This window comes from Emys orbicularis, chromosome 23 (genome assembly GCF_028017835.1).
Source record: "Emys orbicularis isolate rEmyOrb1 chromosome 23, rEmyOrb1.hap1, whole genome shotgun sequence".
In the NCBI taxonomy this organism is placed as follows: domain Eukaryota; kingdom Metazoa; phylum Chordata; order Testudines; family Emydidae; genus Emys; species Emys orbicularis.
In genome coordinates this window covers 19,810,403-19,834,885 of record NC_088705.1, presented here as the reverse complement: position 1 = coordinate 19,834,885, position 24,483 = coordinate 19,810,403, and the positions used below count along the sequence as shown (strand labels likewise).

General features: G+C 43.0%; 1 protein-coding gene across 2 annotated transcripts in view; it reads left to right on the top strand.

Annotated features, from left to right (window-relative positions):
- The window catches only part of KDM1A (lysine demethylase 1A), a 139,172-nt gene that overhangs the window by 27,060 nt on the left and 87,629 nt on the right, over positions 1 to 24,483 (top strand). For both annotated transcript variants that reach the window (XM_065421491.1, XM_065421492.1), the window contains 3 exons: positions 12,657 to 12,735; positions 15,930 to 16,022; positions 17,614 to 17,720. In XM_065421491.1, coding sequence (XP_065277563.1) covers positions 12,657 to 12,735; positions 15,930 to 16,022; positions 17,614 to 17,720 — 279 coding nt within the window. The remainder of the gene's footprint in view (positions 1 to 12,656; positions 12,736 to 15,929; positions 16,023 to 17,613; positions 17,721 to 24,483) is intronic.

The following is a 24,483-nucleotide window of genomic DNA, read 5'->3' as shown; positions in this document are numbered from 1 at the left end:
GTTTGAAGGAGCCTTGAAATAAGTCTAGACTACCAAATGGTGCTTAGATATCTTCAAATCATTCCACTACTTCCTGCTCTTTGGAGCTGAGAAGATGTATAGACAGAACCATCCAATCATAGAAACATATCTTCTATGAGCAAAATTGAGGTAGTTTCTCTAATAGAGATTTAGTGATGCATGAGAAGGGGGCTTATAAAGGCTTGCTCCCATAGGCATCACAGCCACACCTATCCCTGTTCCTAAAATTACTCAGTTTCCAATTAGTATTTTTATTCATGCAGGACCTCTATCCAGGACTTTTATGTAAGCTGAGGTAATTTTGAAGCCTCTTCGCATCTTTCCGCTGGTTGCTTTGCATTTCCTTATGCGTCCAGCTCTGGATATAGTGAAAGTTCACTGTAAGGTATTAAAGTACTTTGTACCTGAGTGTGTAGATGTCCACATCAGTGCTCTGTGGGTCAACAGTATTGACACACTCTGCTTCTAGGGTTCTGGGAGTCAGGGGAGTAACCCCTGTGACCACTCCTCCGGGATCCCCACCCTCTACCCATCCCATCCCTTCCCACGTTATCTGGGGAGGGCCAGGGGAGGATGTCTCTGGCCTGGCTGGAACTGCTCCGGCGGGCCAGACCAGGCCGCGCGGCCGCAGCCTGCTCCGGTGGGCCAGCCCCGGAGCTGCAGCTGCTTCGGAGGCTGGGGGGAGAGCAGCGTGGCCAGAAGCAGAGACACTCTGGCCCTGCCTCTTCCCTTCTGTCTCTGCTGGCTGTGCTGCCTCTCCTTGCTCCCTCTGTCGGGGGGAGGGGCTGTGTCCCACCTCTCCCTCTCTCTACCCGTTCATAAGCCGACTCCCTTCTCTGGTGCTTCTCTTTTTTACTAAAAAAATTCGGCTTATGAACGAGTATATACAGTATATCTGAGTTCTTTGATACCACTATACTCCTTTCAATTAAGCAACCTTCTTTTTTCTCCCCTCCTTTGAGTTTTTCTTCTCTGCCTTCATCAACTTGGAGTTTATCCTGTTTTGCCCCATTTCTTGTGGCTTCTCTCCCCACTGAGACCCCATTTGTCTGCCAGCCTTTTTAGTTTGTGATAAGTAATGTTTGTAGCTGGTGCTTACCAAGGGAGAACAAGATTGAATCAGTAATGTACTGTCGCTTGCCCACAGTGGCAGCTCTGTGCTGTGTCTCATCTGATTTGTCTCCTCTCTTTTTTACATTTAAACTGAGCATGAAATTTTAGGCCTCCTATGCTACTTTCCCACTGCCTTTATTTGAATACTGTTGGTGACTGGTACCTTTTGCTATTGTTTCTCTTGTATGAATGAGAGCAAAGTAAAATGGATTCTTCTACCTACCTCTTTCTCCTTGACTGCTTTTCAGAACACTCTCCTTTACACCCCTTCTCACCCACCTCTAGAGGCAGAGGCTCCTGAATTTTCTCCTCTGCACATAGTTTGTTCAGCTGGAACCATGTGACATTGACAAAGATTGTGTCTGTTTCAGTTTGTTGGTGCTCTGGAAAAGGCAGCAGGAGCATGACCTTGCCCCTGTGGAAGATTAGGCATTTCTCTGATATACAGTACACCTACCTCCTTGTTCTCAAAAATATATTTTAGAACCTGAGCTGTGTTCCAGTAACTCTAAACCTTATTTGTGCTCAGAAAATGACTTGTTGCTAATAATATGATGCCATATGTTAGCAAGCTTACTTAAAAGTTTGTGATTGCTCTCCTTACTACATGCTAATGCCATCTGTTGGGGGGGGGGAAAGGTAAACTAACTGAAAGGTGAGCATCTTGATTGGCTGAGATCTTCTAGACCAAATTCAGCTCTTTGTCAGCTGTACCAGAGGTGTTCATTATCTCGGTGAACATGTTCTTCCACATTCTCTTTCTACTCCTCCTAATCACCGAAAGTCTGCTTTCAGGTGTTGATGACACACGTTTCCAGCTGTCAGTCATGGGAAAAAATAAAGGAGCTATTGTACATGAATAAAATGTTTCCATAGCAAGGCCGTTTTCATTAAAAACAAAACAAAACAAAAAAACCCTTATTACACTAGGTGCAAGCCATAACGTAATCAGAATCTGTAACTGTTCACTGTGCTGTTTTGCTGCTCCAGCCATGGTGAGTAGCTTTCTCCCCCTACCCCCAACCCATGCCGAGCACAGTAAAGGCACATTAATGGCCGCATGGTTTGGCGATCCGGAATATGGGGGGTTGAGGGGGAGGGGGGTTGGGTCTACATGCCGTATTTTTTCCTTGTAAGAGCACTTTTAATGAGAACTTCCCCCGTTTCCACTGGTGTTGGTGTTCTTATTTCGCAAACTCCTCTCATGTCTATAGTGTCTGGATGTATGGAGTTCATTCGCTATGAGTTTGACAACTCCACAACCAGTATTTTATTCACTCAGTTGTGCACTGGAATGTCACCACAGTCCTATATAGTACTGATCAGTTTAAAAATATAATCCATGAATTGGGTCCATGGAAGATTTGGGGTATTAACAATGCAGCTAATATGAAAGCTGCTTGGTATCTAACAACTTCTGTGTTACGGGTGTGCTGCCCATACAATGCATCTCTTCATCGGTGATGTTGAAGATCTGGCAATTTTCTCATCACTTGTCAAAAGTAAAAAGCATTGTCTAGTTTTTCAAAAACATAGTAATTTTCATCATCATTTAGTACAGCACTCCGTTTCATCCACACTGAATAATTCCTCGTTGTATTCAGTGGGCATCTTCTATTAAATGTCTCAGATCTTCAGATATAAAAGCAGGCTCCTCAGCCAGCCTCTGTTGAGGAAGGGTAGCTGTGTGTTGCCCCCAAGTAATCCACACTGATCTTCTTGATGACTGTCCTTTGGCTGCAAAACTCAATTTCATTGCTTGAACCCATAGCTCAGTCCACTCAGAATATTGAAAATGATAGTTCTACACTATCTGATTCCAAGAGAGAGTTCTTGAATGCTAGGAAATACATTTTGTGAGAATACTGAATGCAGTCCACTTGCAAAAGCTGAAGAGAAAAAGATAACCGATTAAAATATATCATGGAAAAACCATGTGATCTCTCCTGCTGCCTACTGTTGTATTAATTTAGATGGAATAAATGGGCTGAAGGTGATAACATAACTTAGTCACTGTCCAATATAAATAGTGTTAAACTAGGTTCGGGATTTGTTATACAGAGACCTCAGTCTGCTTAGTACCATGGCACAAACACCATGAACAATCCTTTTAAGCTTTTAGTAAAGAATCAGAAAAGATACAACAAGGAAGTGCTTAGAATCATAGAAGATTAGGGTTGAAAGAGACCTCAGGAGGTCATCTAGTCCAACCCCCCTGCTCAAAGCAGAACCAACCCCAACTAAATCAGCTTCTCACAACACCGTGTCAACCTGTGCAACTTGTTGCCAGGGGATGCTCTGAAGGCCAAAAGTGTGTAACTGGGTTTAAAAAAAAATTTTTTTTTCAATAAGTTCATGGAGGATAGGTCCATCAATGACTATTAACCAAGATGATTAGGGATGCAACCCCATGCTCTGGGTGTCCCTAAACCTCAACTGCCAGAAGCTGCAACTGGACGACAGAGGATGGATCACTGGATTATTGCCCTTTTCTGTTCATTTTCTCTGAGCATCTGTCACTGGCCACTGTAAGAGACAGGATACTGGGCTAGATGGACCATTGGTGTGACCCATTATGTTCTTGAGGAAAGCTAGTTAAAGCATTTAAAATGTAAATTATCAGGTAAGGATTTCATTTTCACATTTCTTGTTCCCTTTCCCTTTAACTGAAGAGTGAGGTGAGATGAGGCTAGTACTGCTGTTAGTTTGATCCTGTTTTATCTCAAGTGGTTTTGGGGCTTCATCTGGAGGTGGGTAGGGGTGGTAATGTCATCTGGATTCCTCTCTATGGCCTAGTCTGGCTAGGACATCCCTCAGGATTGGGATGAAGAATATCCAGTGTCCCAATAGACTGTGTGGTGGGGGTGGGGGGCGGCAGCTAGGCTGATGAAGCTCGCTTCAGTAGCCATAGACTTTTCTTCCATATTCTTCCCCCAAAGTCTTTCTTTAAGGACCCACAAAGAGAGTGATGAGTGGAATAGTCCATCCCCTCATTGTTTTGTCCACTAATTAAGCCTAATACCCCACACACCAACTTTCATTCATTAATTTCTAGTTCCATATCTTCTGCTTTTACCAAGCATGATTTCAACATAGTCCTTGAGTTATTTTAACATGGCCTTTTTTGTTTGGACTAATTTTAGTCTCCGGTTCTCTTGTACCTGCTTGTAACATTCAATTACTTGTGGGGGAATTCTGTGCTAAAAAAATAAAAATTCGCCGTACAATATTTTAAAATTCTGCAGTATTCTGAATATTTTATTTGTCAAAATAACACAGTACAATTACGCCAGTTTAAATCATTTTGGTAATTTATTTCAAAATATAGATCAGCAAGTATGTCTGTCACAATGCAGACAACAAAAAAGATTCAGGAAATGTTTTTTGACAAATAGATTCCTTACTAGGCATATTAATACAGAACTTAGAGTAATTCATTTAAACTACAATACAGAAACATATTTCCTGAACGCTCAGAAGCAGTGCATAGGATTGGGAGAGCCAGGGGTAATGGAGGAGCTGAGGGAGAAAAATAATTGCTGGGAAGGAGCCTGGGAGTGGACTTGGAGGGTGGCTGGGTGTGAGTGGGAGAAGTGTGGAATATTTTTGGGGGGGAGGAGGGAAGAGGAATTGTTAGGGAGATGGTGAGCCTCCCCCATGCGACACTAGGTGACCCCTAATCGCTCCCATTCAGTCAGACACATCTGCCTCCATCCCCTGCACCCCCTGTCCCCATGTCTCTTCATCCCCACTCCCATTCAGCCCCTGGCTCAATGCTGTCACCCCACTAGCTCCTGTGCCCCGTGCCAGTCTATCTCCCGCCCCCACCTGGCCTTTCTGAACACCCCCCAGTCTGTGACCCCCCTCAGCAGCCTTGTGTGCCCTGCTCTCTCTCTTCCCCCCTTCCGCCCTCCCAATATCCTGTCTCCCCTCACCTGGCCCTATGGGCAGAGCACTGTGAGGAATGCAGCTTCTGACTCCTCCCTCTCCACAGCTGGCTGCTTTGGGCTGGCTGTCCTCTGTTCTGGCTCCACAGCACCCCCTAGTGGGTGAAAGGTGTAATTGCAGCACCTCAGAATCGATTTTCTGCAGGGCAAAAAAAAAATTATCTATCTGTGGGGGACGTGAACTTTGCATGTGCGCAGTGACGCAGAATTCCCCCAGGAGTATTCAGTATTGAAAACAATCTGGCATATTTTCCATCAACATTTGTCATAGGGAGGGTCCTACCAAATTCATGGTCCATTTTGGTCAATTTCATGGGCCATAGGATTTTAAAAATTATAAATTTCAGGATTTCAGCTATTTAAATCTGAAATGTCAGTGTTGTAATTGTAGGGGTCCTGGCCCAAAAAGGAGTTGTGGGGGTGTCACAAGGTTATTGTAGGGGGGGTTGCGGTACTGCTACCCTTACTTCTGCACTGCTGCTGGCGGCAGCGCTGCCTTCAGAGCTGGGCAGCTGGAGAGTGGCAGCTGCTGGCTGGGAGCCCAGCTCTGAAGGCAGAGCCACTGCCAGCACCAGCACAGAAGTAAGGATGGCATAGCATGGTATTGCCATCCTTACTTCTGCGCTGCTGACTGCAGAGCTGGGCCCTCAGTCAGCAACTGCCACTCTCCAGCCACCGAGTTCTGAAGGCAGTGCAGAAGTAAGGGTTTGTTTGTTTGTTTGTTTAAGTGGAGCACTGTTTTGCCCACCTTCTCTAACTCGGATGTTTGAAGGATTTTGTTCACTGTGAGACAGAAATAAAACATAGAAAACTCGAGCACAAAATGTCAGTGTTTAGAGGAGCATCTAGGGGAGGTCTAGAGGGTGAACATAAGAAAGGCCGTACTGGGTCAGACCAAAGGTCCATCTAGCCCAGTATCTGTCTACCGACAGTGGCCAATGCCAGGTGCCCCAGAGGGAGTGAACCTAACAGGCAATGATCAAGTGATCTCTCTCCTGCCATCCATCTCCATCCTCTGACGAACAGAGGCTAGGGACACCATTCTTACCCATCCTGGCTAATAGCCATTTATGGACTTAGCCACCATGAATTTATCCAGTCCCCTTTTAAACATTGTTATAGTCCTAGCCTTCACAACCTCCTCAGGTAAGGAGTTCCACAAGTTGACTGTGCACTGCGTGAAGAAGAACTTCCTTTTATTTGTTTTAAACCTGCTGCCTATTAATTTCATTTGGTGACCCCTAGTACTTGTATTATGGGAATAAGTAAATAACTTTTCCTTATCCACTTTCTTAACATCACTCATGATTTTATATACCTCTATCATGTCCCCCCTTAGTCTTCTCTTTTCCAAACTGAAGAGTCCTAGCCTCTTTAATCTTTCCTCATATGGGATCCTCTCTAAACCCACCCTTAATCATTTTAGTTGCTCTTTTCTGAACCTTTTCTAGTGCTAGAATATCTTTTTTGAGGTGAGGAGACCACATCTGTACACAGTATTCGAGATGTGGGCGTACCATGGATTTATATAAGGGCAATAATATATTCTCAGTCTTATTCTCTATCTCCTTTTTAATGATTCCTAACATCCTGTTTGCTTTTTTGACCGCCTCTGCACACTGCGTGGACATCTTTAGAGAACTATCCACGATGATGCCAAGATCTTTTTCCTGACTCGTTGTAGCTAAATTAGCCCCCATCATGTTGTATGTATAGTTGGGGTTATTTTTTCCAATGTGCATTACTTTACATTTATCCACATTAAATTTCATTTGCCATTTTGCTGCCCAATCACTTAGTTTTGTGAGATCTTTTTGAAGTTCTTCACAATCTGCTTTGGTCTTAACTATCTTGAGTAGTTTAGTATCATCTGCAAACTTTGCCACCTCACTGTTTACCCCTTTCTCCAGATCATTTATGAATAAATTGAATAGGATTGGTCCTAGGACTGACCCTTGGGGAACACCACTAGTTACCCCTCTCCATTCTGAGAATTTACCATTCATTCCTACCCTTTGTTCCCTGTCCTTTAACCAGTTCTCAATCCATGAAAGGACCTTCCCTTTTATCCCATGACAGCTTAATTTACGTAAGAGCCTTTGGTGAGGGACCTTGTCAAAGGCTTTCTGGAAATCTAAGTACACTATGTCCACCGGATCCCCCTTGTCCACATGTTTGTTGACCCCTTCAAAGAACTCTAATAGATTAGTAAGACACGATTTCCCTTTACAGAAACCATGTTGACTATTGCTCAAGAGTTTGTTTTTCTATGTGTCTGACAATTTTGTTCTTTACTATTGTTTCAACTAATTTGCCCGGTACCGACATTAGACTTACCGGTCTGTAATTGCCGGGATCACCCCTAGAGCCCTTTTTAAATATTGGCGTTACATTAGCTAACTTCCAGTCATTGGGTACCGAAGCCGATTTAAAGGACAGGTTACAAACCTTAGTTAATAGTTCCGCAACTTCACATTTGAGTTCTTTCAGAACTCTTGGGTGAATGCCATCTGGTCCCGGTGACTTGTTAATGTTGAGTTTATCAATTAATTCCAAAACCTCCTCTAGTGATACTTCAATCTGTGACAGTTCCTCAGATTTGTCACCTACAAAAGCCAGCTCAGGTTTGGGAATCTCCCTAACATCCTCAGCCGTGAAGACTGAAGCAAAGAATCCATTTAGTTTCTCCGCAATGACTTTATCATCTTTAAGCGCTCCTTTTGTATTTTCATCGTCAAGGGGCCCCACTGGTTGTTTAGCAGGCTTCCTGCTTCTGATGTACTTAAAAAACATTTTGTTATTACCTTTGGAGTTTTTGGCTAGCCGTTCTTCAAACTCCTCTTTGGCTTTTCTTATTACACTCTTGCACTTAAGTTGGCAGTGTTTGTGCTCCTTTCTATTTGCCTCACTAGGATTTGACTTCCACTTTTTAAAGGAAGTCTTTTTATCTCTCACTGCTTCTTTTACATGGTTGTTAAGCCACGGTGGCTCTTTTTTAGTTTTTTTACTGTTTTTCTTAATTTGGGGTATACATTGAAGTTGAGCCTCTATTATGGTGTCTTTAAAAAGGGCCCACGCAACTTGCAGGGATTTCGCTTTAGTCACTGTACCTTTTGCCAAGAAACATACTTTAAGGACTCCAATGCTTGAGTCATGTGGATGCAAAAAAGTCCTGAATTTTCTCTTGCTGAGTTACTCTGAAAATGTCTCCCAAGGACTTTCTCAAATCTCCTTTCCTCCTTCTTCATGTAAAAAAATTAATGAATCATCTTTGTACTCAAGTAACGGGGGTAGCCGTGTTAGTCTGTAACCACAAAAACAACAAGGAGTCTGGTGGCACCTTAAAAACTAACAGATTTATTTGGGCATAAGCTTTTGTGGGTAAAACACCTGTTCTTCAGATGCACCTGAAGCAGTGGTGTTTTACCCACGAAAGCTTATGCCCAAATAAATCTGTTAGTCTTTAAGGTGCCACCAGACTCCTTGTCATCTTTGTACTGACACTGGGCATGGAAACGTTCAGATGATGAAGTTAGGGGGGTTCCAAAGAGGATGGAGCTAGGCTGTTCTCAGTGGTGCCAGATGACAGAACAAGGAGCAGTGGTCTCAAGTTGCAGTGGAGGAGATCTAGATTGGATATTAGGAAAAACTGTTTCACTAGGAGGGTGGTGAAGCCGGTGGAATCTTCATCCTTAGAAGTTTTTAAGGCCCGGCTTGACAAAGCCCTGGCTGGGATGATTTAGTTGGTGTTGGTCCTGCTTTGAGCAAGGGGGTTGGACTAGATGATCTCCTGAGGTCTCTTCCAACCCTAATTTTCTATAATTTTTCTACGAAGTTGTCAAAAAGTTGAGTGAGAGAAAACTGCATTTAAAATGGGGACTCATGCAATTTTTAGCTCCTCTCTAGTATAAATATAGCGGGGTCTGCTGTGGTTTTTTCCATTACAGTTAGAACAATGATTGGTGACATATCGATGAGACCTGGCGAAATTTGTGTCCCCAAACTGTGGTAGATTTTTGAGTGAGACACTGAATGTGATTCTGTCCTTCCTGCATTTTAGAGCAGAAAGCCGTTGTATGCTTCCCTGACAAGGTTTGGTTTGTAATGAACACTCTCCTCCTAATTCTAGGTTTTGCTGACACAAAAATTATAGTATACAAACAAGGGTGAATATCTGTGTATAGAGAATACATAATATGTCCTAAGGATTTTATTCATGTGAGTTTGGGATGGCCATCACATAGTCTAATTCCACAAATTATACAGAGGAACTGCTAGAATATTTGGAATGTGTAAACAGTATATGCTCATATTTCCACAGTATCTCCACCCATCACAAATACCCCTACACAAATGTGCGCGCGCTTGCACTTTCATATCTCATTAAACCTTGGGGAAAGATGGGTCCTGCAGTATGTCATCAAGATTGTTGTTGTTTTTTTTAAGTAACTTTTTGTTGGATTGGGAAAAGGGAAGTAAACTTCAGAGTTGAGGGTGACAAAGAGTCCTGTGGCACCTTAAGACTAACAGACGTATTGGAGCATAAGCTTTCGTGGGTGAATACGAAGTGGGTATGCTCCAATAAGTCTGTTAGTCTATAAGGTGCCACAGGACTCTTTGTCGCTTTTTACAGATCCAGACTAACACGGCTACCCCTCTGATACTTCAGAGTTGAGGACTCCCTGCTGACAAATCTGATGTCAGCTTCCTCTTGTTTAGACTGGGAATTCTGCTGCAGTACTACTGGACGGGATAGGTGTCTCATGTAGTCAGGACCCAAACCAATTGGGGCTTTGTAGCTTGAGACCAACATCTTATATTTTAATTAGGAACAAACTGGAGACTAATGCATACCATGGAGCACAGGTGTAAAGTGCTACCTATATGAGTAACAGGTGGGCATTTGCTGCTAGCTGAAACTTCCAAGTGGACTTCAAATGTAGCCCCATTTAGTAATTCTGTCTTCAGATGACAGACCAAGCTAACTGTGTCAACGTCTAAATCCAAAATAAGGTTGCAACTTTCTCTTGACAAATGTTGGTGTAAAAAGCACACTCTTGGACCTGCTACCAAATAGATGCAGAAATTGGGAAAAGCTTGGATTTTTTCAGTTTTGGATCCTGCTTCTCTGTTGTCCTGCACTTCGACATCCGTGCAAAGTGTGTGCAGTCTCTGTGAAGTGCTACTATTTTGAACTGAATGTTTTACATAAAACTAGGGCCGTAGAGCTAAAGCCTTCCCACAATAGCGAACCTAAAAAATGGCTTGACATTGCTTCTGTGAGAGAAGTGACACTTCCCAATGCTTATGTAGAAAATGCATACAAAGCATAAAATGAGGAAGAGGGGACGAATTAGACCCTCATACTCTTGGCTCCCACATATGAGTAGGTATAGTAGGGCTATTAGTATTGCCTTTGTTAAGGTTGCTTGACATTTCCAATTATAAGACTGTTTTCAGTTGCTTATAACTTTGCAAAACTTTAACCATTTGGGCTGAAATTTTCCATGCCAAGTGTTCGAAATTCTTTTTGGAAAGTTTCTGCTAAAGCAGTTCAGCTGTTACCAGGAACCATGCTGGGGGGAAATGTTTTGCTCATTTTAAAGCATACTTGTCACCTTTTCTTTGAACAGCTCTAGCACCTGCATGCTTTGACGAAGGGACTTGACATTTGGCAGGGATGGCAGGTGATCTGTGTGTCAGGGATGTGTTTCTTGCTGTCTCTGAAAATCTGTCTAAATTTGATGAAATTATAAGCCTTTGAAATATTGCAGTTTGTGCATGATCAGAGATTTCTTTAATGTTAACAGTTAAATCTACAATTCTGTCGTTGCTGAGCATACTTGAACCCCTCACAGCTCCTAGTTGGTGACCAGACTGTTCATGTGCCATTCTCAGAGGCCAGGGCTACAGGGGCAACGCTAGACTTTCCATGTAATGGCTGCTTCCAGCTGCTCCAGAGTGGGCCAGCCACTGAAACTGAAAGCAGGGTGCCAATCTCTCCTGTACTCTCAATGCTCTCCTCTTTCTTTCTCTCTCTCTCTCTCCCCCCCCCCCCCCCCCCCCGCTTGCACCCAGACATCATGGAGGAGGAAGCCCTCTGACTTGAATGCAGAGGGAATGAAAACCATACCAGGTAGTAGATTGAGACAGAGAAGTCTGGTTAGATGGTCTGGAAAGGGGGAGAAACTGGGTGGATAGGGAAAGATTAGGACCGTGCTTTTCATCTTTAGATCTCAAAGCACTTTACAATGGACCTTAGTCGTCTTATCCCTGTTTGTAAAAATGGGGAAGCTGAGGCACTGGAATGGCAAGGAGACTGGGAGCTGGTGGGGGTGAGACTGAGACTGCCTGGACAAGGAGACTCGGACCATGAGCTTGGGGATGGAGGTGACTAGGGATGGGAATGCTGCTCTGGATGCTGGGCAGTCACTTAAACCAAACTTTGCATAGGTGGTCACTTGTTGTATGATCCTCATTTTTGGGCTGTCTGACTTGAAACCCTTGGGGACAAGGTGGGTGAGAGATCTTTTGTTAGACCAGCTTTTGTTGGCGAGAGAGATAAGCTTTCAGCTCTATGAAAGCCATAGAAAAAACTCATGAGGAAAAATAATTGTGTTCACAGCAGGGTTTGATTAGTGTGCAGTAAATAAGGATTAATGTCACGCATTAAACAATGAGGATAAAACAATGTTGAATAGCTGCTCATTAAGTAAGCACTGTTCATTTTGTGCACTGAATGAGATTGGTCTTGTGGTAAAAGTAGTATGGGATCATGTAACTAAAGATTAGCATAATACATATGCACAAGGAGGCTTAATTCTGGCACTTTTGAGTGCTTGGCTCTGCAACTGTAATGTTTTTTTAAGATTGTGTGTAATGTTAAATCAGATCTGGAATATTATTAATTTCAGTGGACATGGATTAGTGTTCTCAGTGTAGGTGAGATGGCTAAAGGTGTAAGCTAAATGCAGTTTATCATATGACCTTGCAGCTGATTGCATGGATAGCACTACAACATATGTGGTGTGTGTGTGTGTGTGTGTGTGTGTGTGTGTGTGTGTGTGTGTGTGTGTATATATGTGTGTATATATATATGTGTGTATATACACAATGTTACAAAGAAACTACATTGAAAGGATGCTGGGGTTGCAAAGTCAAGAACTCAAAAGTTGGGAAATACCTATGCAACCTTAATTTGGTTTGCTTGTGTGTATGTAATCATTTATTATGGAAAGTGTTGTGGCTCTTCCATTTTGCAACCTTAATGTGTGTTTTTCATAGGCTTTCTTGTAAATAGGATGGGGAGCTCAATGATTATATGTGTTTTGTCTTATTTGAGATGGTATGGGGAAATAAAGCACTGCATTCAATCATACTTTAAGAATATCAGAAAGGTATAACAGAAAGATAAATCCACATTATTTACTACTTGGCTATGCGACAGCAGTACAAAAACTTAAATTCTTCTGAGCTCTTATGAGTTGAAACTTCATTAAAACATTAAAGATTTTTTCCGTGTGTGTGCGCGTTTCTCTCCATACATACATACATACCGTTTTTGTTTAAATACAGTTGCAACTTTGGTTGGACAACCCAAAGATTCAGCTGACATTCGAGGCAACTCTTCAACAACTAGAAGCACCTTATAACAGTAAGTTGACAATTTTTCAGTGAAACCTCATTGCTGCTGTTTGTCAGTCTGTGCTGAGAAAAAGCTGTTTCAGATCAAGATGACCCTCGACCAAATCCCAAACAGTTATTTCTTCAGTTCTTAGAACCATAATGTTTGACTAGGAAAGTGGAGTCCATTGGGTGTTTGAATATAAAATTGGGAAGAATGTTTATTGGACAGCTGTTTAAATCAGATGTGGGAGCACTTCTAAAATTACTTTCTGAATGTTTCCAAACAAAAGTTAATTTTGTCAAGTTACAGTTCCTCACAGAATAACTTCAGTCTAGAGATTAATTTATCTTATGAAAGAGAAGCAAAAATTAATTTATAGAGAGAATCTCGTATTTTACAGAGTTTGCTGTTTTCAGTGGTTTGCCAGTTGTGCCGAAGTGAATCTTAAACATGAATATATCCACACGGCATGAATTTGATTCCTAAAGTAAGAAATGTAATCTTCCTCTATAGTGGGAAGATGTTTGTGGAACATATGTGGTCATTGGAAAATTCTCAGAGTAAGAGTAAGAAATCCCCCATTTGGATTTCTACTTCTCCTCTGGGGCTTGGCCAGAATGTTCCAAGACCAAAGTTCTGAATCTTTAAGACATTTTACTAGCAACTGTTTCTACTGCTGCCTCCTCGTCCACCTTTGACTAGAACAGTTCACTTCTGCAGCTGTAGTTTGCTGTAGTCTGAAGACAGTCTCTTCGCTCTGTAAACACAACAAGCTGCATAATGTAGTTTTGAATTAACTCATGAACTTCCCTGCTCCAGATCTGAGAGAGCAGGCCTTGACTTCAGAAAAGTTAAGTTTAGACACAAATCCCACAGTGACATTTATCTGACTGCAGCTGAGGTGGAAAATGTCAAGGGTTGCACTAGTGGTAATAGCAGCAGCACACACCTTTCTACCTTGAATGTGTATTATCAACCATTAATGTGACACTACATATCTCATAGCATCAACTTACTCCTGACACTGAGCCTGTTTGGAGCTCCCAGTATCATAAGTATGATATGTACTGATCCAGATTTTTGAGCCCCTACCATCTCCATTTGTGGCACCAGCTACCTCAAAACATGTGACCTCAAAACACGCACATTCCCAGGTTGCTCAGAACACTTACTCAGCATGTGAAGAGGTTGAAGAGCAATTGGATTCAAACAGTGATTGCCTCTTGAAAGAATTGGGAGTCAGAACAATTTATTGAGACTTTGTACTTCTAGGAACAGAGGATGGTAAAGTGACGATCATATCATGGTTGGTCATCCCCTTCACCCCAGTTGGTGGTCTAGATAATACTTAGTCCTGCCTTGAGTGCAGGGGACTGGATTAGATGACCTCTCGAGGTCCCTTCCAGTTCTATGATTCTATGAATAAAGGAATCACACAGCCCCGTATTGCATTCCAGTTCTCTGGCTCCCAATCAGCACCTAGGTCCAGTAGAGTGAGAAGTTATTTTAAAACTCTGCTCACTAATCAGTACTGACCAGCCACATTGCCAGGTCAGTATTAGGTTGGATCTTACCCAAAATACCACGCTGCCAGCCAATCCTTGAGTGTCTAAAACTAAAGGTTTATAATAAAGAACAAGAAGAGAGTTGTTGAATGATAAAGCAATCAAATACATATAGAGACTATCAAAGTCCATACATCAGGTTCTTAGCAGTATTGGTGAGTTTGCTGGTTTAAAAGTCCCACTGGAACAATCCACAGCTTGGATGGGTCATTCAGTCCTTTTTTCAGAGCTTGGTTTGTAGAAAAGTTACTCCAGAGGTAAGAAGCAGGATTGAAGACAAAATGGAGATGATGTAATTGCCTTTTATATTCTTTTGCCATGAGGCTTGTATTTCCTGTGTCTCAAACACAAACTTCACAGCACATGGAAAAGCCTTAGAGTTCTTTGTCCTTAGGCATGCCCTTACATGGCTTGCTGACTCATCAGGTGTAGTCCCTGGTTTTTCAATGGGTTTATTGTAGAGCTGATGTCTCTTGATGGACCATCAAGCAGGCTAGGCAGTGCCGATGCCAATCTGTCTGAGGGTGTCTCCCAGATGCACAGCACAAGTTTGAAATACAGCTATATACCCTACTTATCTATAACTTATAATACAAAGGTGATATAAACATATAAAAAATTATCACACTAGGCAAATTGTAACATTTTTGCAGATACCCTACATGGCATATCTGGCACGACTCATTGCAATTTTACAATATTGGTATCCATAATATCATAAAGTGTCTCCCATATTCCATACAGTATCACAGGGGAGACAAAGGAAGTTCAGACAGGGGAAAACAACCAGCAAGGAACATCCTTACATCTGTCTCCTGAATCTCAGCTGGAAAGAGGGGACTGACACTATAAAAAGAAGGGACAAAAACCCCAAGGCACCCATCCCTCCCTGCCCATCACAGTCACGGCACCTGAAATAAAAAAGTAAGGAGGTGAGCACTGTCTTTAAGCAGTGTACAGACAGCGTGGAGAGGCAGGAGCAGGCTTTTCCCCTACTGAACATGCTTACATGGGGAGTTTAGTGAGAGTCAGACAGTGCTGGTAGCTCTCTTGGTTTGTCTGGAGTAGAGGGGAACTGTGAATGATATAACCTCAGAAAATAATTAACTTGAATTGGACTCACGTAACTTAGCAAAAATATGTGAAAAGGAAGAGAGACCTGTAACACCATCTGCCTGTAACACCATGACTGGACCCAGTTCCCCAATCAAACATCTGCAAATACAAAAAATGTATTTAGTCTTTTAAAAATACATTTCACACTGTCTGGAGTGCTCAAGTGCTGAATGGCAGCAAGGCAAAGGTGCCTCCCCAATGCCGGTAGGCAGCTGCACTGCACACTGGATAATCAAGGAAGAGTTAGATGATCCCTTTGGTTCCTAGTGCTGGGGGTCCTGCAGGGCCATGCAAAGCAGCTATATCACTCTTCATCTAGAGAATCAAAGTGGGGAGTGAAATTTGTGCAGTAAATGGTTTCTTACGGTGATGCACATGGGTGGTGTGGGTGTGATTAGTTATGTTAAAGGTAGGCATCAGTCTAAATATTTCTTCATCCTATGTAAATCCATTAGGCCATCCAGTAAATGTCACTATAGATTGTTTTAATATAAAGAGAAATTAAAAATACATAATTATTTAATCTTTCTTATTCTGTAGGTGACACTGTGCTAGTTCACAGAGTGCATAGCTATCTAGAGCGTCATGGCCTAATCAACTTCGGTATCTACAAAAGGGTAAAGCCTCTACCAAGTAGGTTTACCAATGATTTCAAATTAAATAATTATTCTTTTCTGTGATCTGTGGGCCCAAAATGTACCTTATTTTTAGCATCATGATATTGGAACACTAGTAAAGGCTTGAGAAGGGCATGCTGTTTGGCATTCTTGATTTGGCTTCCAAAATTTTCCTTTTGGGCTAAAATTTTGCATTTTTTTTCTTAGCCCAAAGCTGAATTATCTGAAAAGTTTGAAGATGTTATATTTATAGATATTTCTGTCATTCATCACCACAATACAAGTGCTGCCTGTCCTGTATTTGAGTTTCTTTGGAGTAAAAAATGTTTCGCGATGAATATTTCAGACTACTTATTGTTTGTGTGTAACACTTGGAATTTAAAACTTCCAAACTTGTCATGGCCTTAGTCCCAGTGAAGTGACTGAGAAATAAATTCTAATTTTATTGTGTAAGAACAATACATTTTTCTTAGTTCTATGAAGTTGTGTATAGCTTTTCTATTTTTTTTTAATAGAATCCTTTAAAGACCACCTCATTGGGTGGGGGGAGGTTCTATCTATACCAGTATAGTTAAAGCAATACAATTTTATATGTAGACAAGCCCTTATGTGTCACCTCTCAAATTACTCACGCTTTCTCCTCAGTTTGAGGATCTTGCGATAAGTGTTGTTTTTCTCTTCTGTTTTCCCTATGCTGCATTGTTGTTTTTATACTTCAACAAAATATTTTGCTGATTGCCTTGCTTTTGGGGATCCCACTTCCTGCATAATTCAGGGACTGCTTGGAAGGTTCGAGGAAGCTGAGAGTGTTGTAGCTGACAGGTGGTACATGATTGACCTGTCCAAGGGAGGGATGTTGTGCTAATTCACCTCCACTGACACACTACCTCAAAGGTGCACAAATCGTAGTGCAATGTGAGTTTTGCTTGGGAGCACAAGCCAAAGAGGAAGACTGTTGTGGCTTCTTTGAAGATCTCATATTTAAAAATAACTTTCCCTTTTAAACCGAAACCACCTCAGTCTCCCTGTAAGTCTGCATCTTATCCAGATGCAGATCAATGTGTATAGATTGCAGATTACACTTTCAAACAAACATCTGACCCAGCCCTGCCCAGTGCTTCCAATTCCTCCATGAAAGAGAGAAGGAACCAAAACACTTTCCTTCAGAATGACAAATGAGTTGATTCCTTTGCTCAGCTGCCCAATCCTCCTGGAACTGCCTCTTTCCCCATAGTGGAAATGTCTGATAGGGAGATCCCTCCTGGTTACAGGTATCCTGCTGGCCCTTGTGTGAACATGCAATCTAGGGTCTCTATTCAGGTGACTGTTGCTGTAAACTTTCTACCTAGATTGTGCTTTACCTGCATTTTCTTTTCATCATTAACTTCTGCTGGCTACTAAGTGCTGATTATATTTAATTCAGAATTATATAAATTTTTCCTGCTAACAACTAGCTGTGATGAAGCAATCACAGCTACATTTTACTATTAGACTGTTTTAAAATAGACTTCCATCCTTACTAATTTCAGGATTAAAACTGAGCTTGGACTCCTAAGCTTGCACCAATACACACGTCTATCCTGTAACTTATGCTTTCATTTCTCTAGCTAAGAAGACTGGCAAGGTGATCATTATAGGTTCTGGAGTCTCTGGCTTGGCTGCAGCTCGCCAGTTGCAGAGTTTTGGGATGGATGTCACGCTTCTGGAAGCCAGGGTATGAACTTGCTGCTCAAAGAGAGAATTTAGCTAATGAAACAAACTTATTTAGCCAGTCATTACAACTGATAAGGCACTGGTATGATGGAGTGCCCTGTGACAGTATGCATTGGGACTGGTGAACTTGTGGATGTGACCATTGCCAATCCAGATGGCAGCTAGGTAGCTAGACCTACTTCAGCTCAGAAGCAGGAATATTCAGATTTCTTTGTTCAGTGCACCCTGCCTCTTAAGAGAGTGTGGTGGTGCCATCATTATTCTTTTTTTGTAGCAAGAGCTGTAGTCAGTGCAGTCATCTCACTCTTGTGTAGTCCAGAAGATCATTAGGAAAGCACTTAACAAATACCCCTTTCCACCAAGATTGAGATGGAATTCTTTGGGCTGAGGGTGCACATTTAGGTAATTATCCACGCAAGGGTTTGTGTTCCAAAAAAATCTGCTTCCTTGAGTAGTCATAGAATCATAGAATATCAGGGTTGGAAGGGGCCTCAGGAGGTCATCTAGTCCAACCCCTGCTCAGAGCAGGACCAATCCCCAGACAGATTTTTGCCCCATATCCCTAAATGGCCCCCTCAAGGATTGAACTCACAATCCTGGGTTTAGCAGGCCAATGCTCAAACCACTGAGCTATCCCCCCCGTGAGTCTTGTGATCTCATTTTCGTTCCTTCATCTCCCCACAGCAGTCCATACAGAATATAACAATCACACACTGCAGCTATCTCAAATATCAGGAAGCACCAAAACCCCATTCTTTCTCCAGAGTAGTGAAAGCATAATCTTTAGGGCGAGGGTGTCTGGCTGGTGGGTCTTGCCCACATGCTGAGGGTCTAACTGATTGCCATATTTGGGACAGGAAGGAATTTCCCCCCAGCTCAAATTGGCAGGGTCTGAGAGAGTGATGGATCGTCCTTCAGGATAGGTTGTAGATCCTTGATGATGCGCTGGAGAGGTTTTAGTTGGGGCTGAAGGTGATGGCTAGTGGCGTTCTGTTACTTTCTTTGTTGGGCCTGTCCTGTAGTAGGTGACTTCTGGGTACTCGTCTGGCTCTGTCAATCTGTTCCATCACTCTCACAGATCTTGGGAGACAGGCCAGTCCTTGCTTACAGACAGCCCCCAAACCTGAAGCAAATACTCACCAGCAACCACACACCACACAAGAAAAACACTAACCCAGGAACCTATCCTTGCAACAAAGCCCGTTGCCAACTCTGTCCACATATCTGTTCAGGAGATACCATCATAGGACCTAATCACATCAGCCACAATATCAGAGGCTCGTTCACCTGCACATCTACCAATGTGATATATGCCATCATGTGCCAGCAATGCCCCTCTGCCATGTACATTTGCCAAACCGGACAGTCTCTACGTAAAAGAATAAATGGACACAAATCAGACGTCAAGAATTATAACATTCAGAAACCAGTTGGAGAACACTTCAATCTCCCGGGCCACTCGATTACAGACCTAAAAGTCGCAATATTACAACAAAAAACCTTAAACAGTCTCCAACGAGAGACTGCTGAATTGGAATTAATTTGCAAATTGGACACCATTAAATTAGGCTTGAACAAAGACTGGCCATTACACAAAGTAAAACTATTTCCCCATGCTTATTCTCTCATCCTCACCCCCCCCCCTCCAGTTCCTCATATTTCCTTGTCAATTGCTGTAAATGGGCCATTTTCATTACCACTACAAACAGGTTTTTTTTTTTTTCTCCCCTGCTGATAAAAGCTCATCTTAACTGATCACTCTCCTTATAGTGTGTATAGTAACACCCATTGTTTCATGTTCTGTGTGTGTGTGTGTATATCTCTCTCTCTCTTCCTACTGTATTTTCCACTACATGCATCCGATGAAGTAGGCTGTAGCCCACAAAAGCTTATGCTCAAATAGATTTGTTAGTCTCTAAGGTGCCACAAGTACTCCTGTTCTTTTTACTAGCTCTTTTTGTCATAGCATACTACTGGGTTTCCTGTTCCATATCCTACAAGTCCTTTTCTGAGTCGCTGTTCTCCAGATTAGATCCCAGCCCTGTGTCCGACATTGTTTTGTTCTTAGATGTACAAGCTCACGCTTACCCGTATTAAAGTGTCTGATTTTTGCCTCTCAGTGACCTGTCTTCTTCATTTGTCATCTACCAATCTTTGTCATCTACAGATGTTAGCAGAGATTTCATATTTTCTTCCAAATTGCTGATTTAAAAGATTGTAAATACTACTTCCTAGTAATCATCTGTATTGGTAGCTGGCTACTTGTAAGAGAATAGTAAAGCTTATGTCTTGTCCATCAGTGAGAATACCATTTAACATACTTTAGCTAATCCAGGTGGTGTGTCCGTCTCTTATCTTTTTTTCCAGTTTTGAAGCTGTTCTCAGGAGGGGGAGGGGTCAAAGGGTCAAGCAGGCTCTTAGAGGGTCAGTACGTTGTGCTAAGAAAAAAAAATTCTGCTTCTGAGCTGAAATGGGCAGAGCTGCTTAGTAGCTGTTTTCTGTATTAGCAGTTGGCTCTTCCATGAGAGAATTAATAGATAAGACAATACTGTCTTATTGTGAGTGACGGTTAAAGAATTTTTGGTATTTAGATGTAGATTGTGCTGGTTACATACTCAAGCAGAACCTTTGGAGGAGCAGTTTAATACTTGTTTCAGAGTAGCAGCCGTGTTAGTCTGTATCTGCAAAAAGAACAGGAGTACTTGTGGCACCTTAGAGAGTAACAAATTTATTAGAGCATAATACTAGTTTAATACTTGATATTTGAGATTAAATAACCATCTAGTCCAGTGTTTTGTTCTTAGTTGTACAACCTCACACTTAGTCATATTAAAATATCAGATTTTTTCCTCTCAGTGACCTGTCTTCATCATTTGCCATCTACCAATCTTTGTCATCTACAGATGTTAGAGATTTCATAGCTTCTTCCCCAAACTTTTTACCTCACCCCCCACACCTGGGGGGAGCCAGGGTCTGGGAGCAGAGTTGTGGTCGGGGCTGGGGGCGGGGCTGGAGCTGCGGCCAGGTGTGGAACTGCAGCCGAGCTATGGGCCAAGGCCAGAAATGGAGCTGTGGTTGGGGCGGGGCCAGAAGCCATGGCCCTGGCTGGGGGCAGAATGGTGCTGGGTGGTGCTCCCTCCCTGCGGGGGCTGGCTTGGGCCCACTGAGCCCCCATAACATTCCTAGGTGCCCCCCCCCAGGGGGAGTGCATCCCGTAGTTTGGGGGGGCCACAGATCTAGTCCATCCCAAGCCTCTGGAGGATTGTTTGAGTATGTCAGTTTGGATCCTATTATAGGGGTGCATGCATCCCATGCATGTAAGATCAGATTTTTCTTTTTGAATTGCAGTGTACATCAGGGCTGTGCATGTGCCCTTTGCTGTTTTTGTGCTTCCATGTGAGGGCATAAAGAGCAGAGTGGACTTGACTCTCCCTCAGTTCCCTCTTGCCGCTTGTGTCATAAAGATGGAACCCTGTCAAATGTCCAACCCACTGTACTTCTCTGAGCATTGAATTCATCCTCTTGACTCTCTCTGTGAAGAGACTCTGTCTTCATCCTTGGTCTTTGTTAATTCTTTATCTTGGACATTCCCCTTAAAAGGTGAAGATATGCCCCCTGTACAGAGGCATGAGGAGCCTTGTGCCAACTGCCGTGGCAGACTTGAAACCCTTAGGATTTAAGCCCTGCCTCACCAGCAACAGGCTCATTCCTGTGGTCCATGGGCACAGCAAATTATCTCTCTGTCTAGGGGAAAGCCACTTCTCTGATACATGTTCAGTGTGTAAGTCCTCCGTGAGAACTCTCAAGTCGAGGTACACATGGCTGATATTACACTTACACAATGGATGTGTCACCTCACACTTGGCATCCACCTCCAAAGAACCAAAATGGTAGTTCTCAGTGAGAGCCCCTCCAAGCAGACAGTACACCCTAAAGTCCAGCAGCGAAGGAGAGGCAGGGAAGAAAACACACTTGAAAGAGGCCACATTGACACTGTTCACGTTGGCTCTCAGTCTCTGGCATTGGATGTTGCTACAGATGCTGGTACAGACAGACTCAGCACCTATGCCTCCAATGCTGACATCCTCATATGAACTGGCACCCCAATACAAGGGCAAGACTGAAAGGTAGGTCAGGTGGACAGCAGATATGGCATTGGCTCCAAACACAGAAGGGGCACCATCCTGGAGGGAAAAGAGACATCACTGCACCAAAGACAGGGCATATGAGTTCTCTGTTAAAGGAGGAGGTGGTACCAGGTAAGCCAGCACCAATGAAGACACCACTGTGTGGATTATGGGACTGATGTATGCCTTCATGGAACGGTTAAGAGGACATCTTTGATGATGCATAACACCCAGGGCCAAGACACCAGCACAGGGCATTGCCATTCAAAGAGTACTGTTCTTCTGCACTGTCATCACATTATGCCGTCTCCCTAGTGTTGAGTAGGGATACCTCTCTCTCTTCTGAGCACAATCCTAGAGCCTGTACCAGAGATCCCTCCTGCAGGGTGCTATCACAACAGACAAAAGTGGCATTTAACCAGTTGGCCGCAACTGAGCAAGTACCTATATACTGTGCCACCCTGGCCTTACTGGGGACCATCATCTCAGGTGTCCCACAACAGAACCCCTTCCTGTAGATCCAGGAAGAGGAGATCAGGCTCCTTGGAAGCATCGCTGCCCAGACTACCAACGTTGGTTAGGTCCCAGGAGCTGGGAGCCACGGAAGAACAGCACCTCCAGTCTCCACTTAAAGTTGTCATCCTCACCTGATGAGGCAGTCATAGCATTCCTGCTCCAAAGATTGATGACTTTAAAGCATTTCTTTGCTGAGACTTTAGATGTTGAAATCAAGGTCATAAGAAAAATTACATAAATTGACATTTTGATCACATCAGCCTGGGCCAGAATTGCTTGTTCCCATAAATGAGGGCATACTAGAGCTAATCAAGTGGCTCTGGAAAGCCCCAGCTACCATTCAGCCCACATCTAAATGGGTGCAGAAGTGTTATCAGGTGCCACCAAAATCTTTGAGCACTTCTACTCCCACTCGAACCCAGGATCGTTGATGGTGGCAACAGTGCAGGAAACACTGACATCCAATGAAAGGGGACATCTAAGGTCTAGGACCCCCCAAAAGCTAGACCTGTCTAGATGCAAAGCCTACTTGTCCGCCACATTGTAACTCCATGTGGCAAACTACCAGTTGTAATTTCTGTACATGGACTAGAGGTGACTCCCTCCCTGGTGAAAGTACCACAGTACTCTATGGAGGAATAAAGGCCAAATTGTTGCCAGAACAGTCTTATAGGCAGCCATGGATGCTTCCAACATAGCCAAGAGGTAAATGGCCACAGCTGTAACTATGTAACCAGAATACCAAGAGAGGTCTAGGATCTCAAAGTGCTAGAGCTCTTCAGTAAAAGAACTTATGAAGCATTGCATTCCTTAAAGGACTCAAGGGATACCATGAGATCACTGGGGATATTATTCTCTTATAGCAGGGGAAGGCAACCTATGGCACGTGTGCCAAAGGCGGCACGCGAGCTGATTTTCAGTGGCACTCACTCTGCCTGGGTCCTGGCCATCGGTCCGGGGGGCTCTGCATTTTAATTTAATTTTAAATGAAGCTTCTTAAACATTTTTAAAACCTTATTTACTTTACATACAACAACAGTTTAGTTATATATTATAGACTTATAGAAAGAGACCTTCTAAAAACGTTAACATGTATTACTGGCACGTGAAACCTTAAATTAGAGTGAATAAATGAAGACTCGGCACACCACTTCTGAAAGGTTGCCGACCCCTGTCCTATAGACAGCCCCAGCAGCCACACCTATATCTCAGGGAAGACATCAGGAGTACACATCACAGAAATGATCATAATGTTCAAGAAGACATCTGTCGTCTGCCTTCTCTGTCAACCAGCCAACCCCAACATCCAGACAGCAGATTTGATGGGAGCCACATCGGAACCGACCAGGAACCAGTTTTCGGGAGCTTCTTTGTCCTATTACATTGGACTTGGTCCTCTGTAAGCACTGGCCATGGCTGTTTAATTCATTTGTATAGTTTGCTCCCATCCACTCCCCTCCTGTTCCCTCTTCAGGGATCCTTCTCATCAGTCTTAAAAGAGTGGCTTTGTTGCTTCATCTAGAAGCCTTAGAAGAGGTCCTAAGGGGTACAGGGGAAAAGGCTTCTACATCCAATATTTTATTATCCTGAAGAGAGAGGTGTCTTCTTCCTATCCGAGACATGAGGAGAATGAACAAATATATATGCCACCTTAGGTTCAAGTTGGTGACGCTTGCCTCCATCATTCCATCTCTCCAGGCTCAACACTCTTGGCTTGCAAAACGTGTACTTCCATATAGGCATTCATCCAATTACAAGAAGTACTTAAGATTCATGGTTGGAGCAAACCATTACCAATACAAGGTTGGACACCTCAGGGCACTGATGGGCTTAAAAATATGCTTGGCGGTGGTAGGATTGACTGGATGATCAGAGGTGGATTGCAACAGGAAACACCAATGAGCTTGAATTGTGCTCTATTGTCCCACCTAGGCCTCCTATTGAACTACAAAAACGTCAGGCACCATTTTGGATGATAAAATTCATAGGAGCTCTGATCAGCCCCAGACCAGAAAAGTCCTGCTTGCCTTAGGACAGGTTCCAGTTGTCACAAATGCTGATAATCCAACTAATATCAAAACAGGCTATGATACTACGGATATGCCTTGCAGTGTTAGGCCA